Source organism: Mauremys reevesii, linkage group 6 (genome assembly GCF_016161935.1).
Source record: "Mauremys reevesii isolate NIE-2019 linkage group 6, ASM1616193v1, whole genome shotgun sequence".
Lineage (NCBI taxonomy): Eukaryota > Metazoa > Chordata > Testudines > Geoemydidae > Mauremys > Mauremys reevesii.
The window spans coordinates 27,619,284-27,637,736 of record NC_052628.1 but is presented as its reverse complement, the minus strand read 5'-3'; the positions used below and the strand labels follow the sequence as shown (position 1 = coordinate 27,637,736).

Genomic DNA, 18,453 nt, shown 5'->3' with positions numbered 1-18,453 from the left:
ATGAGAATCACTTCGTTCTTGACCTGAAGCTGTCTTCTCATTTTTTCAACACTTTTAAAATTGTTCTTATCTTTCCCACTCTGCTAGATAAAATCCACAATGGTACGATCCCAGCAGGTGGGAATAGCTGCTAGAAAATTTAGATTCTTTCACTGGACTATGATCATGTCTGGTGTTTTGTGAATGGTTTTTAGTGTCTTACGTACATTTTCCATTAATCAAAAAGTGATTTTGTCAAAAAGAAAATATATGGAAAAATGTATGTTATCCTTGAAATGTTTTTTTTTTTCAAAACTGAAAAATTGGGGGCATTGTTTTGAGGGGAGGAGGGCTTCTTGAACAAAAGGCAGACATTTTCTACAGGGGGGGAAGAGCTCTAGTTTTTAGGCTGGCTACCTTGATGATGGCTATGGAATCTGTATCTGAGCTGCCCAAGGCTAGTTCAGCTGCTGACCTATTTTCTGGACCAGATCTCATTTTTGTTTGACATCCTTAATTTTTGAGAACTTGGTGAAATCAACATGCTTGAAAACAAGCTTTTAGACAAGTTCTTTAACCAAGCCATGCATGGGGCTTTTTAGTCACAGATGCTCTTATTTATGAGAAATGTATTTGTTGGTATTACACTAACTTTCAGGTCGATGGATCGCATGGCAAACTTCCAAAACTTCTCTCCTCTTCTAAACCCTTCCCACCCAATTCCATATTTTAATGTGACCATATAAAGAATTTATTGGAGAATAGGGCTCTGAGTGATTTTGCCATCTTTGCAGTCAATAATTCAGTTACATTATTTGCAAAAGTACCTGCATTACTGATTTCTTTTTTCCCCATGGAAAACTTAAAAAAAAAAATCATTTAGCAGCAGTGCCACATTCCCAGTCATCAATTAAAGTAATACATTTAGGTGATAATTGAAGCTCCTTCATCTTTCAAGTGTGTACAGAGTTGTGCAAGCTCAAAAGCTTGTCTCTCTCACCAACAGAAGTTGGTCCAATAAAAAGATACTAACTCACCCACCTTGTTTCTTTAACATCCTGGGATCAACCCAGCTACAACAACACTGTATAGGACAGATGTGGCATCTTTTCAAATTCAGCAGGAACTAGGTGGACACCTTTTCACAGTACCGTAGTGTATAACTTAGCTGCTTGACTTAAAAGTTTATGCATTCAGATCACAATGCAAGAGACACATTCACTTGTTTTTGTCTGAAAATATAAGCTGTGCACAAATCTTCCTTATAGAAGGAAGACAAGATTAATTGCTTTGGGTTTTTTTGTTTCTTCAGAAATGCTGCATGTAATTTGGACAAAAGTGATGTTAGTTAATGCTGCATTCTTAACGAATGCAAGGTAAGGCTATAAAGAGATTTGTCAAAAGACTGTGTGGCCCCTCCTACATATCCTTATTGTGACTGTCAAAATGGCAGCTTCTTACTCAGCAGGTCTGCTTCCTGTGAGTATATTCAGAGTTTTATTTTCTCACTTTGGGGATGAAAATAGCATTTTACTCCTGCTTGCTGTGCAGAGCAGTGAAGCTGAGAGACAGATACGTGTGTGTGCGTGTGGCAACCACATAATTGATAATTAAGTACCAATTAATTATAGGCAGTGGTATTGCCCAAATGTCACTGAGGAATAATTTGAAGGCAATGGGGTACACAGGTGTAAAGAAGCACTTAGTTTGTTCTGCAGGACCTTTATTAATAGACATGAGATGTTAGGAGGAGAGAAAACAACCTGATTCCCAGAATTTGAGTCAGAAAAATTCAAACACTGAAATTCCAATGCAAAGTAGAAAAAAACCCATTTTTTAATTTATTTATTTTGGTCTGATCGGTGGTGCTCATAAACCAGTTTTGAGTAGAACTGGCATTTAGATAACTATTTTTATTTGTAAATTGAACACATTTAATTTGGCAATCGAGAGCCAATGCCCCACGAGGCCATTTTTCCAGAGTCACTTTTCAGAGTAGAACTGTACTTTAAGGTGGTTAAAGTGAAGGATCTTGTTACTTCTGTTTTTCACATGACTAAAATAGAAGCCATTTCCTCAACCCAAGGACATGTGAAAAGACAATCTCTGGTAGCTAAAATGACAAAGTTTATCAGTGAAGTTTTATCGTAAAATGCTACTTTTACTAGAACTAAAACTACAGGAAACATTTTCATTAAATGCATGTATTACTGCTAAAGATTGCTAAACTGACATTTTTACTACTTGAAATATTCCATTTTTCTACACAACTGCTCCAGAATAAGCAGGGGCACTTAGTACTAACCGGCGTGCTTACAGCCCTGTTTTGGAGGGAATACTACTAGTAGTGAAAGGGTAGTTCAGTCTTCATGGTCATTCATTCCTTGGCATATCTGAGTCTAACAATCTGTGGAATTCCTCGCCTTCCCCCCTCACTCCAAATTACACTGATCCACGGTGCAGGTCAGGAAATATTCAGTCCTGAGACAAAAACAAGGAGGAGTCCTTGTGGCACCTTAGAGCCTAACAAATGCATTTGGGCGTAAGCTTTTGTGGGCTAGAACCCACTTCATCAGATGCATGAAGTGGAAAATACAGGAGCAAGTATAAATACATGAAAGGATGGGGGTTGCCTTACCAAGTGTGAGGTTAGTCTAATGAGACAATTCATTTAACAATAGGGAGGAAAGATAACTTTTGAAGTGGTAATGAGAGTGGTCCATTTCAGACAGTTGACAAGGTGTGAGTAACAGTAGGGGGAAATTAGTACTGGGGAAAATAGGTTTAGATTTTGTAATGACCAAACCACTCCCAGTCTTTTTTCAGGCTTAATCTGATGGTGTCCAGTTTGTAAATTAATCCAGTTTCACATTGGAGTCTGTTTTTGAAGTTTTTGTTGTTGAAGAATTGCTACTTTTAGGTCTGTTATTGAGTGACCAGAGAGATTGAAGTGTTCTCCTACTGGCTTTTGAATGTTATGATTCCTGATGTCAGATTTGTGTCCATTTATTCTTTTGAGTAGAGACTGTGCAGTCTGGCCAATGTACATGGCAGAGGGGCATTGCTGGCACATCATTGCTGGTCACTCAACTGTCTGAAATGGACCATTCTCATTACCACTTCAAAAGTTATCTTTCTTCCCTTGGTATCCTGCTGTTAAGTGAATTGTCTCATTAGACTGACCTCACACTTGGTAAAGCAACCCCCATCCTTTCATGTATTTATACCTGCTCCTGTATTTTCCACTTCATGCATCTGATGAAGTGGGTTCTAGCCCATGAAAGCTAATACCTAAATAAATTTGTTAGACTCTAAGGTGCCACAAGGACTCCTCATTGTTTTTGCTGATACAGACTAACACGGCTACCACTCTGAGTCAGTGACAGATTTGAGAGTTGCAGTGTACTAGAAACAGAGACAAAGATTTTTCAAGGTTGACTAACTTGAGACACCTTAAAGGGACCTGATTTTTAAAAAGTGCCAAGTACTGATGATCTGAAAATCAGGCCCCTTTAAGGTATCTCAAGTTAGGCATCCAAAAATTGAGGCACTCAAATCACTAATTGCTTGTGAAAGCTTTAGCCAGCAATTTTATACTACTGCAAAGAGGGAGAGTCATACCTCTTCAATGAGACAGAAAACATTGACTTCCAGCCCTGGAAAGTCCAAAATAACAGACGAACTCTGTCATTTTTAGATATAGAAAAAAGCTACTGAAGGGGTTTTAATTTTTTTTTCTTGCCCGGAGTCCTATACAGTTTGACTCATGGTCTCTTGGGTACAGGTGGAACGATACAAGCAATAGTACCAGTTGTATGTTTAACTTTTCTAAACCCTTTATAAAATCATTTTTCTGTAAGAAAATGTCATGTACAGAATACATGATGGAGTGGTATAAAGATTTATCAGTACTTTTTGAGTTGCCCAGCATAATTCATTTGTAACTTTTGAGTAATGTTACCAAACCTGTGTGAATAAAAACTTTAACCCTCACCCCTCTGTCATGGATTGTATTGATTACAAAACTTAAAGCACTTGTTTGAAAATATGTAGTATTATATTGTATATTTTTTCATGTCACTCCAAGATGATGCAAAATGATACCTTGTCTTTAGCTCTAGCATGCAGTGTGTTATTTTGCTTCACAGCATGGACCATATAGACTTGTGTTCTTTTCTGGTGTATAAGACCAGTTACTTTGGAAGGAATGGATTTACACACTAACAGGCAGGGAATAAAGAATTGCTAATATTGGAGAAAAGCATGGTAGCCTTGATGCCTGTTTGCCCACTCATCCCACAAATATCTCTACACTTTTTTTCTATACTACTCACTACAGATTGAACATCTTTCCTGTGATGGAGCATCAGTTCAATATCATCTCCTTATTCAAATCCCTCCTTGAGATCTACTTCTATTGAATACCTTCTGTGGGTGTTGAAACAAAAGCATCCTTTTTTTTTATTTAAATGTTTTTTAAATGCTCTATATGCCAAGAAATCGCTCCACTGTTCTTTGAACTGGGAGATACTTGTCTTATCTGTATTGTGAATTTGACTTAAACGAGTAACTACTTCTCAGATTTTTTTTTAAACTGAGTTCTTGCCTGCCACATAATGCAATGCCACACTATACATCACAGTTTGCTCACCATCAGATTCCAGAGAAGTTGATAACCCATAATGGTCCAAGTGGTTCATTTCAATAATTTCCTTTTACCTATTAGTTCAAGCAAATCACATCAAACCTTTACTGTTATTATTACAGTCGAATGAGCTAGCAGAGAAGTCAAAACAAATATCAAGAACTAGATAAAAATAAAAAGTGATAATGCATTCAAGGGATCAATATTTAGAATTGTCAAAAAATAAAAATTGCAACAAGCCTCACAATGCTTTAGTAGGTGTACCAGTTCAGTGGTACTATTCAGACATTTGTCATTCTGCCTACGTTTAATAATCTTCCTGAAGTAAAGCACTTAACTTGGAAGTAGCTACAAAAGGAATTTAGAAGCAGAAGAAATACTATGACAAAAATGCACAACAATTACTCCTATTGCAAGTAGGAGAGAAAGTTAAAATCCAAACAAAAAGAGGCTGGCAGTTTACCAAGATAATAGATATACCATGCGTGCCAAAGCCACCTGTCATAACTATCCCTGGCAGTGTGTCCTAGAGGAGTAAAAGACATTGAAACAAAAACAAGGACACAGAGGCCTACTGACTTTGCTCTTGTACTGGCAGAACTAACTCATGCACCCCCAGTCCCTAAGAAAAACACCAGGAACAGAAAAGATTAAGTCCATGTGGCTGATCTACCTGAGCACGGAAGAGCATACTGTAGGAAGAGCTATTTTGAGAACAAGTGGCCATGGGATCGGAAAGCCACTGACAGGATCTAAGACAGAAACAGACTGTGACTTACTTTTGGTTTGTTTTATTTTCATGTGAATTTTTAAAAACAAGACGATGTCACAGTAACTGCTGGAGTCAGTAAACACTAAAACTTCTCATGTGACAGGGAATATGTAACTCTGGCACAGGGCATGTCACTGAAGCCAGGATAGAAAGTTCAATTTCTTGCCAGTAGTATTTATCAGTCACTTGTTACATTCCTGCTCCCCACTGGGCGTTTGTTGCAAATGGCCAAGACAAAACATGTTCCATCTGTGTCATAGGGGACCAAAGACCTGGAAGTCCTCATTTAGGTCACTTCACTACTACTCTAGTCTATATAGGTTCTTAAACTATCACTGCAATATCCAAGCACCTTCCAGTAGTGCGTTAAGTAATTTGACTGACATCAATCATGTGTGGTTCATTCTCTCTCTCGTCCACTCCCAAGGGAGAGAATTGTATATGTCAGGGGTTGGCAACCTTTCAGAAGTGGTGTGCCGAGTCTTCATTTATTCACTCTAATTTAAGGTTTTGGGTGCCAGTAATACATTTTAATGTTTTTTAGAAGGTCTCTTTCTATACGTCTATGATATATAACTAAACTATTGTTGTATGTAAAGTAAATAAGATTTTTAAAATGTTTAAGAAGCTTCATTTAAAATTAAATTAAAATGCAGAGCCCCCCAAACAGGTGGCCAGGACCTGGGCAGTGTGAGTGCCACTGAAAATCAGCTCGCGTGCCGCCTTTGGTTGCCTACCCCTGGTGTATGTGTTATAGTGTTTTGTTTTGGTAGGGCTATGATTTGCTTCCAGTTTTGATATACATGCTGCTCTGTGTTTGTGTAAGAAAAGCCACAGTTCAAGAACTTGTAGCAGAATGTGTTACTTAGAGAAGGCAGGGTTAAGAAGTGCACATTCCACTTAGCATGGAAAGTTGTGAGGTTTGTTTAATTGGATCCCTCTCACTTTGTGTGGGAGTTTGTTAAAAAATTTCAGGCTGACCCCTGAGAATGCTCTGTCCCTGGCACAGTCGAGCTTGACCTTTAGGACAGAAACTAGAAAGTTCCATTGTGCCTGAGAAGCCAAGTCATTAATCCCACTTCTTCCCAAAGCTTTATGTGATATTTTAGATATGCTGGGTCCAGGTCAAAGAGCACTTGAAAATAAGGACCAAGACCTTGAACTTGACTCTGTACTGTAAGGGGAGCCAGTGTAGGGAGCAGAGGACAGCCCTACCATAACAAAACACTACACAACTGCAAAATGGGGAATAACTGGCTAAGTGGCTGTACTAGTGAAAAGAATCGGGTGATAACAGTGGATCACAAATTGAGTATGAGTCAGCAATGTGATGTAGCTGCAAACAAAGCTAATATCATTCTGGAGTGTGCTAACAAGAGTGTTGTATGTAAGACACAGGAGGTAATTGTCCTGCTCTACTTGGTCTCTACTGAGGTCTCAGCTGGTGTATTGTGTCCAGTTCTGGGCACCACACTTTAAGAAAGATGTGGACAACTTGGAGAGAATCCAGAGGAGAGCAACAAAAATGACAAAAGGTTTAGAAAACCTGATCTGTGAGGAAAGGATAAAAACCAGGGCATGTAGTCTTGAGAAAAGAAGACTTCAAGGAGAGACCTGATAACAGTCTTCAAATACATTATAAAGAGGAGGATGATCAATTGTTCTCCATGTACTGAAGGTAGGACAAGAAGTAACATCCTTAAGCTGCAGCAAGATAGATTTAGGTTAGATACTAGACAAAGGATAGTTAAGCTCTAGAAGAGGCTTCTAAGGGAAGTTGTGGAAATTCCATCATTAGAGGTTTTTAAGAACAGGTTAGACAAACACCTGTCAGGGATGGTCTAGGTATGGTCCTGCCAGCCCCCTTCACTGAGGCTAGATGACCTCTTGAGGTCCTTTCCAGCATTTCTAGGTATTTCTATGTGCTTGTGGATAGCCTGTGTTGCTGAGACCTGCTATGTGTCCTAGATGGAATTTCTTAAGGGCTGATGGCTTCATGCCTGCTCCTCTTCCACACTCCCCCCACCCCCATCCCATCCTACTGCAACTACTGCTGCTATGCCTCTGGCTCCTGGGAGCAGGGCCGGTGCTACCATTAAGGCGAACTAGGCGGTTGCCTAGGGCGCCAAGATTTGGGGGTGCCAAAAAGCGGTGCCCCCAATTTTTTTTTACAGCAGTTCCTCCCAGAGCGCGCGGTTGCTGCTCCACTTCTCCCACCTCCCAGGCTTGCAGCGCCAATCAGCTGTTTGGCGCTGCAAGCCTGGGAGGAGAATTAAAGCGGGGGCAGCATGCTTGGGGAGGACGTGGCGCAGAAGAGAGCTGGGTTGGGGAGGTGCTGCAAGGCTCCCCGGGGAGGGGGAGCTGCCGCGGGGGGGGAGGGGGGCTCAGGGCAGAGTGGGGGGTGGGGAGCTGCCTCAGGGCTGGGGGGGGTGCAAGGTGGAAGTTTCGCCTAGGGCGTGAAACTTCCTTGCACCGGCCCTGCCTGGGAGTGACCTCCCTTTGGGGAGACATTCTTTATTCCTCATCCCACAGGGCTGTCGGGGAGGAGGCAGCGGACGGTCAGGAGGGTGTTCTCTCTCCCCACTAGTGTCCATGTCCCAGTGTAGAGGGGGTGTCCTAGTTATGTCTCCATCCCCCATCTAAACTGCTGTACACATCAATACACTGAAAGGGGTATTTGAGTTCATTCATGAATATACACCACCCCTGTCCATGTAAAACAGCCACTTAGATCATCCTTTTAATCAGGGAATGAAGTGCAGAAGAAGAGGCAACCCTGAGTGGTGCCCAAAAGATCAAAGAACAGAAGAGGATGATGTCGACATTTTTTTTTTAAATAAAGGAAGAAGCCCTGTGTGAGGAGACAGTTGAGTGAGATGAAAATCATGCTTCCGGAGAGGGCCAGCCGCCGAAGCGAAGACCCCCGTGAGGAGCAGGGGGAAACAGACAAAAATAAGCGCCTGAGGGAGAAAGTATTATACGCCATTGATTAAAAATGAATGAGCAAAATCCCAGTCAGAAGCAGAGCAAATTGGTTCCAGCGAGTCAGCCCGAAACAGCAAACAAGGGGGGGGGGGAGTGTGAGGCATATGGGAGCAGCGTGGCTCCAGTTAAAATGCACAGCAAAGTGGTTGTAGGAAGGGCAGGTTTCAAGCAGGAGTGGTGGGCGAGAACGAAAAGCTCCATCCGCGCCCGGTGGCTGCGCGGCGCGTTTGGAATAATTATTAAAATGAGCATGTGTCTGCGCCATCCTGTGGGTGTGGCGCGGAGCAGCGTGTAAACTCCGGCAGGGCGGGAGGAGCGGCCGTCGGGTTGCAGGCAGTCAGGCTGCCCGGCAGAGGAAGGCGCGAGGAGGCGAGCCCGGCAGCAGCATGGCTTCGTCGCAAGGCAAGAGTGAGCTGAAATTCGCAGACTGGATGGCAACTTTGCCAGAAAGCATCCACAGCCTCCCCCTCACCAACCTAGCGATCCCAGGTAGGAGCCCGCAGCTAAGCGGGTTGGCTTGTTCCCCTCACCCCCTTACGTTTATTAAAGGCAGATATTGACTAGCATGTGCCCAGGAAAGCCTCGTTCGCTGAGAAATGGGGCGAGCTCTTGCATTTCCACTTCTTGCCTCAGTGGGTAGAGGGGTGAAATCTCTAGCGGAGCGCTGCTTGCAAGGTGACTGCTTTTCTGAGCTGCCTTTGTGTGTGTGGAGCCCGGTCTGTTCCCCTCATTTCCCCCTCGCTTCCCTTCTCCGTGCCCATATTTCCTCCCCCGTGGTTTTACAGCTCAGATCCCTGTCCTCCCTCCACCACGGCCATTCACCTCCTTCTTGTTGACATTGAATTGGAGGGATCTGGCGATTTCTTTGCCAGACCCTCCCAGAGTCATTAATATTCTTCTCAAGTCTCACTTAAAGAGACAAGGCCCCTCCCTGCGAGAAGAGGCGAGGAAAGTTCGGGGTAGCCACAGCAGCGGCAAAGCTCCTTTTCCCTGCAGGGCTGCTTGACGTGTTGGCACTGGGGTGATCTGGTGCAGATGTGCAAGGGAATGAGCTAGTTAGTGAAATGCAGAAGGGTGTGTGTTTGTATGGCTGTGAGAGAGCGAGCCAGCAATTGCTGTGAGCTCGTGTTCAGTGGTTGATGCTTGCATGAAGTATGTGTAAAGGTTCCTGTATGCTGTTTTCTTGTAGCTATGCTAGTCCCAGGATGTTAGAAAGACAAGGTTGGTCTTTTATTGGACCAGCTTGGGTTTGCTGAGAGAGAGGAGCGAGCTTCTGAGCTGACACAGAGCTCTTCTTGGGAAAGAAAGACACTGCATGCTTACCACTTTCTTCCGTAAAAGATTCACTATGGGTTGGAAGCTCATGCAGCCCAGGATAGAGGAGAAATTACTTTGTCTTAACTTTTCAAATGACCTGCACAATCTGGAGTGCTAAACTGTTTGGAGATCCTTAATGCATTCCCTCCCCCCCCCCTTTCCCAACAGATCAATGAGCTGTAATTAGCAAAGCATCTTCAGCTTTGGAAACTGAAAGAACTTATTTAGGACTATTAAAGCAGTATCATTATTACACCCTCTCTACCGCCAAGGCAATGTCAAATGCAGGGTACCAGTTTTGTGAGAGCACATAAGGGCTTTATAATATATGGGATGTGCTTGTTCAAAATCCACAAGAACTGGTGAGAAGTATTGGGCTGTCATTTTATAGGAACTATAGTAGGAATATGCCACATTTGCCTGCTTCTGAACTCCCATTGTTCAGTGGGGGTTTGCAGCCAGACAGAGCAAAGGTAAAAATCAGACATCTCTTTGAAAATGCTAATGTGTTCTCTCAATAATTACGTGACTGAAATGGATTGGGGTGGTAGAGTGTTCTGGGGGGAAAAGCAATACCACCAAAACAATGACAAAAAGAAGCATTGGTATTCAGCAGATGTTAACTGGTGACTATTAAATACTAATAATTTAATTGCCCTATAAGAGTGTTAACAGCTTACTGGGCTGCGACATGTTTATTTGCCAGTTGCATTAGTCTGAATTTAAAAAAAACAACAACCAATAATCTCTCTCACACCTCTTCTCTGCATTTGAAGCTGTTCTTCAAGTACCTAACCAGTGGTTCAACTACAGCCTTTGAATGCCTGTGGCTACTTGTCTTATTAAAGGACTGCACATGTGGAATATCTGACAAACTAAATTTGCTGCAGCAGAAGATGATAGTCTGCAGGGTGTGTCACTTAATACTGTGCTGCTCGTGCTTATAAGATTTCTAAAGAAATGGACTCGTTAGGGATAACACCAGAAACGAATGCCTTGTGGTTACATGAGTACATGATTTTATATTGACTTGGATGCTTGAAAACCAAATGAGATTAAGCAACTAATGGGTATTAGAAGTGGTATGCATTTCTATTATTAAAGTGATATCACATATACAGATATAGCCTGCCTTTGCCACACATTTCAGTATAACTTAGCATGTATCCCTCTTTCTTTATATGGCATGCAATTAGTTTGCTTTACACAACTGTTCAAAATGCTCTTGTCAGTCTGATTACAATTTTTGCTTCCATTCTTGATCATGAAAGAATCCCTCTCCTCCCACCTATCCCAGCTAGTATCCCCAACGGACAAACTTTAAAAACCCACTGCTATTAAAAATGGTGGTGCAGGGGGCAAGGTAAGGTATTAAAATATATATGGATATGTTGGACTGACTATTTCTAAATGTCTTCTGTTAGGCCATGTCTATACTACAAAATTATGTCAACTAATTTATGTCAGCTTACAGCCACCATAGCTGTACATTGCTTGTGTGTGTGCACACTTGGCTCCTTGTGTTGGCAGTGCACATCCTCATCAGGAGTGCTTGTATCAATTGTATTGTCAGTGTGGGGGCATTGTGGGATGGCTCCTAGAGGCCAGTAACAGTTGACATAAGCAATACAATGTTGACACTGACACTGTGTTGACAAATTACATCGACCATGACTGTATGCCACTTAGAGAGGTGATGTTACTAAATTGGAGTAGAGAGGCACTTACGCCAGCGGCAGCCAAATTTAAGTGAAGACACATCCATAGCTAGGTCAACCTAACCCTGTAGTGTAGAGCAGGAGATAGTCTTCCCTAAATGAGTCATTCTGATGCCGCAATTACATTGTAAATGGACTGACATAAATCCACTGATTTTAAACACTGCCAAAGAGTGAAAATTGTAAAGCACTCTGAAAATAGCACTTCTCTCTATATAGTAAATGAATGGTGGCAAACTACTAAGGAGGTAAACTAGCATAGTCTGTGCTACTGTTGTGTCTTTCTCTTAAATTATGGTACCTTATTCCATCGCATTGCCCATGTACAGACAAGAACACTGGCTGCATAATATTTATCTACTGCTGTATATGGCTAATTCCAAACAAATACATTTTTGTCTGTATGTGGAGGTAGTTCTCTTACTCATGAAAAGTGAGCAGTATGCACCTTTGTAGGTAAAATGAATTACAGACTCATAGCATTTGACTCTTTTACTTATATACACACACACACACACACACACTTCCTTGAGAAATACCATTTCCTTGTGTTACTTTACCAGAGTAAAAAGGGCAATACAAGAGTAAAATGCACTATCACTTAAAATCATGATAACTATTGGTGTAAAGTAAGCTTGTATTCTAGGAATTTCAAAGGAGCTTAAGAGAGTTAGGTGCACAATTTACATTGAATTGCCATTCATTGAAATTCATTCCCTGGGCATATCTGAAAATCCCAGTTTTGACTGTGAGTTATGGTGGGTTTGTGTGTGTGTGTGTGTGTGAGAGAGAGAGAGAGAGAGAGAGAGACAGATAGTAAATACTGAGTTTCAATATGTGACTTCATTTTCTGTAGCATTTCGAAAACATCTCATGTAAAATGTCAGTCTAGTCCCTGAACCGAATAAGGTAAAGAATGATAGCTCACAGTGCCTGATTTGCTATGATTACTAAAGCAATTGTTCTCCACCTCCTTTTCTTTTTTCATCAAAAGATGCTATTTAACTAAAATGATGCCCAAATTGGTGTTGCAGTCTGAAATGCTAATCAAGTTAGTAAACCTAGATCAACTTGATGGTTCTGGGATTAACAGGAAGCCTGGTTTGTGAGAAGTTTTCTGATATGTCCTTTTGTACTGTACTAGGGCTCTAACAATCTAATGTAAATTATAATGGCTCTTAGGTGTCCCAGTAAACACTTATGATAAATGTCAACATTTCGTACCTCATTTCCTGCAAGCCCTAAACACCAGCTACAGGTGCTATGACATTTGTATCACCAGTCAAAGATACTTCAAGCTGATATCATTGCAACTGTTGTTTGCTAGTGTCCCTCTGTATTTTGCTTTTGTTTTTAAACATCATAGTTTCTTCTTCTTTACAGTTTGTGCCTCTGTTTTTCTGGTGTGTTTGCCTGAGTCTTGCACTGTCTTCACAATACAAAATGCCTAAATGGCTTACCTTCTGCAGCATTTTTGGTATTGGCGTTAATATCCAGTTATAGGAATCTATGAAGGACCATCACTAGGTCAGATTGTGCTTGTGTTATATAAAAAAAGCTTGCTTATTTTTTGTTAATAGCTTTTTATTTAAAAACAAACACAATGTTGTTGTCGCAGTGTGTTGCATATAATGACAAATAAGTTAACTAACTTTAAATGTATAGGGACATTTACAGACCAAGTTTCCCTTCAAAATACAGAGCTTGGGTTTTTTTTTAAAAAAGAGATTTTTGAGTCCGTTTTGAGCAGATCATCAAATTCATTTATTTCCATACATACTAAATTACATTTGATACTCATGAAGGGTACTGGTTGCTTGGCTGACATCACTAAGAGCCTTAAGATTTTAATGGGGGCATCTGTGCTAAGAAATTCCATGCCATTTTTCAGCAACTGCAGCTGAAATGTTGCAGTAAAATTGGTACTAATTTTCCTACTGTAGCTTTGTCCAGAGGTCAGGTGCAGCACAGTCAGTAACAATGCAAGTTTCCTCCCACTGCCCTGCTAACATACCTCAACGCTCTTTAGGAATAACTATTTCTAGGAATGAGAGGGTATTTCAGTCTCCATGTATGTTTGATCTTTGACTGCTTTGCTGAGTCTGCTAACAGTGCCAGACAGCACCAATATTAACTATGGAGCAAATTCTGTGGTCTTTAAATTGAGCAAAATTCCCATTGATTTCAAAAGGAGTTCTTGCTCATTTCAGAACTATGTACTTGATCCTGCTCTCATTAAAGTTAATGCAAAACTCCCATGGACATAATTGGCACAAGATTAAACCCTCTGAAATTTGGTCCTTTTCTCCTATAGACCATTAACAATCCCAAAGCACATCCGGTTATCCAAATCTCTAATTCTTAAATGCTGGTGTTAGCTAATGATACTCTTTGGGGGGGGGGGGGGAAAGCATCTTTAGGAAGCCTGGTACCTAACTGTGGCCCAGGGACATAGGCATTGTGACATTGAGCATCATAGTGCTTAACTTTTAGGCACCTTGGAAATCACTAGAACAACAATGGGATCCACGAAGTCTGGATTAGGCTTTCTGTACAATGAATGGAGAGAGATAGGTACCTAAGAACAAAAGCCAGCGTACTAGACAGGAAGCCACCTAAACTAGCCAATGGGAGATGCTGATGAAAGGGCTGCCTCCTAATCCCCGCCCCTCTGTGACAGAGTGCTAGCAGCAGCACCCTGATCACTGATGATACTGTAGCAGGAAGAAGGCTGCAGGCCCAGCTGGAGACAGTTAACCACTTTCTGTTGGAGGAGGGGGGGAGGTTATGAGCACCTGGGTGGTAGTTACTAGGCTAATGAAGTAATTGGAAGGCTATAAGTAGGAGGAACAGGAAACAAAAAGGAAGAGCTGAGAAGGGGAGGGTTAGCTCAGTGGTTGGAGCATTGGCCTGCTAAACCTAGGGTTGTGAGTTCAATCCTTGAAGGGGCAACTTAGGGATCTGGGGCAAAATCAGTATGTGGTCCTGCTAGGGAAGGCAGGGGGCTGGACCCAGCGACCTTTCAGGGTCCCTTCCAGTTCTATGATATAATAATATATGGAGATATACCTATAAAGTTAGCTGTACAAAGGAAAGAAACTGTGGAAAGCCCCTGCTGCAATAGGCTAGTGCAGGGGTGGGCAAACTTTTTGGCCCAAGGGCCACATTGGGGTTGCAAAACAGTATGGAGGGCCAGGTAGGGAAGACTGTGCCCCCTCCCAAACAGCCTGCCCCCCACCCCTTATCCACCCCCACCCACTTCCTGCCCCTAAGAACCTCCAAACCCATCCAACCCCTCTGCTCCTTGTCCCCTCCATTCACCCCTCCACCCCTGACCACCCCTTCCAGGACTAGGACCCTACCCTTATCCATCTAAACATGGGCGGAGGACTCAACAGGAGCAGGCGTGGCCTCCCAGTGCTCCCCTGAGTCCTCCGCCATCTGCACCGCCCGCCTGCATATGATTTCAGTGCAGCCAGTGTTGAGTTGCCTGAGTGCCCGGCCCTGGGTCCCCTGTTGTTGGGGCCAGGGCACCCTGTGTTCACTTGTAAATCTGCCCGCCAGCCAGGATGCGCGCTGCCAGCACAGCAAGCTGAGGCTGCAGGGGAGGAAGGGGCTGGGGCCAGCTGGGAGCTCAGGGCCCACCTCTGCCCTATCCACTCTGACCACCACCCGAACTCCTCTGCCCTCTATCCAACCCACCACACTGCCTGGAGCACCGCTGGCTGGCAGCGAGAGCATTGTGCCAGCGGCGAGCTGAGGCTGCGGGGTATGGGGTGAGCCTCCTGGGTCAGGAGCTGGCTGGATGTGGTGGGCTAGTGTCATGTTCTCTTTGCAGAAGAACTGTGGAATAAAAGGTATAAGAGGTGAAAGGCAAGCCGCTTGGTTAAACTGTAGTGGCAACAGAGAGGGGTGATGATCACCATCCACTGTGTGGAGGGAGAAGAGAAAACTTACCGTCTGCCTGTCCTCCCGGTGGAAGGAAAACTTAAGTGGCAGAGAGCAGGTGTAATAAAGTCATTACCCAGTGCGGTCTTGATTGGCATGGACTGGACTCAGTTTCCCTTGAGAAGGACAAAAGATGGAGGGGGAGACCCTCCAGTAGCCCTCCAGGGATAGTACAAAAGCACCTTAGACATATATTAACAAGGACTTGGGTGGTTGTGGTGGAGAAAATTTTTTGGGAAGGGTTTAACCAGTGGATCAGGAAATACTAGAGCAGGGAGACCTATAGGAGAAGGAGGGCAGAGGCTTGGCTGACTCCCAGGAGGAACAAACTGTAGGCAGGGCCTGAGAAAGAGGGTATGCTGCAGAGAGGCAGAAGGGTCCTAATAATGAGGCCTCAATGGGCAAACTTACTCTGAGAGTCCTGAGTCAGGGACAAGATAAGACAGAGGAGGACAGAGACCAAGGTATTGCAGCTCTGGAGGGGTGACTTACTTGGTTGTTTACAAGCCAGGGGCAAAAGAAAGCAGTTATGGTCAGTGGGGTGTAACTAGCTATGACCTACGGGCTGAGACAAAGCTGTGGTGGAAAAATCCATCCTTAAAGTGTACTTTTTGTTGGTGGAAGGCAAGAAACCCTCACCAGTGGCCCATGGGAGGCTGGTCTGAAAAGGCAGAAGTCATCCCATTAGAACTTAAACCCCATAAAGAGAGTAGGGCTTAAGCAGTGAAGATAACCCCTAGGAGGCAAGAAAAGGTCTCAGTTGAAGTAGGGAGGGAAGAATGTGACAGGGCTAGCTGTGGCATGAAGAAGGTTGTAGGTCCAGCTGGAGGCAGTTAGCCACTTTCTGTTGGGGGATTATGAGTGCCAGGATGGTGATTACTGAGCTAATGATAGAATGGGGAGGATATACGTAGAAGAAACAGGAAGCTAGGGGGAGGAGCTTGCAAGGTAAAGTGTAAGGAAAGCAGCTGCAATATGCCTGTATCGTGTCTGGTTTTGCAGAAGAACTGTTTGGTAAAAGGTACATATTATGAAGGGCAAACATCTTGGGTGTGTTTTTCAGATGATGGAAACTGGCTAGGCCATGTGGCACATCAGAGAGCTGAGGGAGCACCCTCTCACAGAGTTTAGTTTGGAAGTCCAGGCTGCCGAGAGGCACCTACTTCTGCTTGCAATCCACACTTGGGAACTCTTCTCTTGAAGTCAGGTAGCTTAAGTAATTTCTTGTGAGAACAAGTTCATGCTTACTTCACACCCTGCAAAGCTGCTGGAGGTGGTGCCACTGCTGCTCATTTTACATCTTTTAGGCCAGTGGTTACAGAAGTCAGCTGGGATGTGAGTTCAGCTCCCTCCTCTGATGAGGAGACAGGATTTGAATCCAGGTCTCCTGCCACTGAGCTATGGGATGTTCTGATGTGGGCCTCCCACAGTCTTTCCTGTTGAAGTTGTTCCACTCTATATAAAGACTTAGTCATTAGGCCATAGAGAGAGTGACTCTGTAGCATAGTACGTGGGGCACCCATCTCAAGGTGGGAGACCCAGGGTTCAGTCTCCCTCCTCAAATGATTAATTACTGATCCATAGTGAAATAACTGCAACAGGACAGATTCAGGGATCACAACCTCCTGAGAGACATAGGCTTTGAACAGGGGTCACCTCCTCTCCCCCAAGGCAGAGAGGGGGGAATTGAACTTGAGTCTCCCAAATTGCAGGTGAGTGCTCTAACCACCAGGATAAAAGCAATAATGTGGGCATTACCCTAATCAGAATGCAATGTAATCTGATAGGCAGCCTCTGTATGCCTGCCAGATTGGAGCCCCGTGAACAAGACAGGCCTGTGGCTGCCTATCTTCTCTTGATTCATGGCCCTCTCTGGGAGACAGGCATCTGGATGCTACAGGGAGGCAGCAGTGTGCATGCCCAGAACCAGAAAGTTAGGTACCAAGGGAATTTTCACCCTGAAAATTTAGGCACCTACAGAGTTAGAGGTAGCTGAGTGGGAGTTTTGTGGATTGCAGTGTAGCATAAAACAAGGTTGCCAGCTCTCTAGGATTGTCCTGGGATCTCCAGGAATTAAAGATTGTCATGTGATGAAACCTCCAGGAATACATCCAACCAAAATTGGCAACCCTACCTAAAACTGGGATTTAGGCATCTATGTCTGGAGTTTCGGTGCCTAAGTACATTTGTGGATCAATGCCTATGTGTATTCCTTAGTGTTTAGAAAGAGCTTAGCACACTTAGCTACTACCACAATTGTAATCATCATATCTGCTGCCGATATTGTATCCAACATTTATTTCCATGAAGTTATTTCCCTAACTGACAGGCTTCAAAGAGCCAAGGGGGGGAGAGGTAATATCTTTGATTGGAGCAACATCTGTTGGTGAGAGAGACAAGCTTTCTCTCACCAACAGAAGTTGCTCCAATCAAAGATATTACTTCTCTCACCTTGGCTCTCTAATATCCTGGGACCAGCATGGCTGCTATGACGCTGCATAGGCTTTACTTGAAAGTCAAACATAAGACTTCATTGAGAAGAAATTAACTTCAAGGAACTCATATTGCCATCTTACAAATTCTTCCCAGTACATACACATTTTAACACTTAAATCTAAGTGCACATAACTGTTAGTCTATTAACTATTTGGACAGGTGTACTTCCACTATGTAAGGAAATGTGCAGATGCAAAAACTACAAATCTTCCTGGTTTTTAAACTTGTGAATCCTTAAGTCTTAGGAAATCAAAATGTAATATCTCTTGCAACTCCTATTTATTTCCCTCCTGTCTTCATTTTCTAGTAAATAGAGGTGGTTTTATTCTTTCCGTTTGGACCTAAACTTCTTTGGCAGCTGGAGAAGTAATGATTTTAAACAGCAGAGCAGATTAAAGTTTAATTTAGAGCCTGAATATTTATTCCTATGTTGTTGTCACAAGAAGCAAAGTATTAGTTTAACATTATATTGACTTTCCTAATAGATTTATCATAACTTATCCAATACAAAAGATGCTCCAGTATAACAGGAAACCTGTTTGTTTGGTAGCAAGTATCAGTACAATTTCTCATTGTCTCCAATTCCAAACACC

General features: G+C 43.0%; 1 protein-coding gene and 1 long non-coding RNA gene across 3 annotated transcripts in view; one reads left to right on the top strand and one right to left on the bottom strand.

Annotated features, from left to right (window-relative positions):
• Positions 1 to 1,848: 1,848 nt before the first annotated feature.
• Positions 1,849 to 18,453, bottom strand: part of LOC120408456 — a 52,671-nt gene continuing 36,066 nt past the window's right edge. Inside the window, exon 4 of the long non-coding RNA XR_005600706.1 lies at positions 1,849 to 2,092. This is a non-coding gene — a long non-coding RNA (uncharacterized LOC120408456). The remainder of the gene's footprint in view (positions 2,093 to 18,453) is intronic.
• PLCXD3 (phosphatidylinositol specific phospholipase C X domain containing 3) overlaps positions 8,562 to 18,453 on the top strand; it is a 126,457-nt gene continuing 116,565 nt past the window's right edge. The window contains exon 1 of one of the 2 annotated variants that reach the window (XM_039545403.1): positions 8,562 to 8,870. In XM_039545403.1, the coding sequence (XP_039401337.1) occupies positions 8,768 to 8,870 (103 nt within the window). In that variant the 5' untranslated portion in view covers positions 8,562 to 8,767. Of the gene's footprint in view, positions 8,871 to 16,305; positions 16,386 to 18,453 lie in introns of those variants that run through there. The other variant, XM_039545404.1, reaches the window with a different exon arrangement.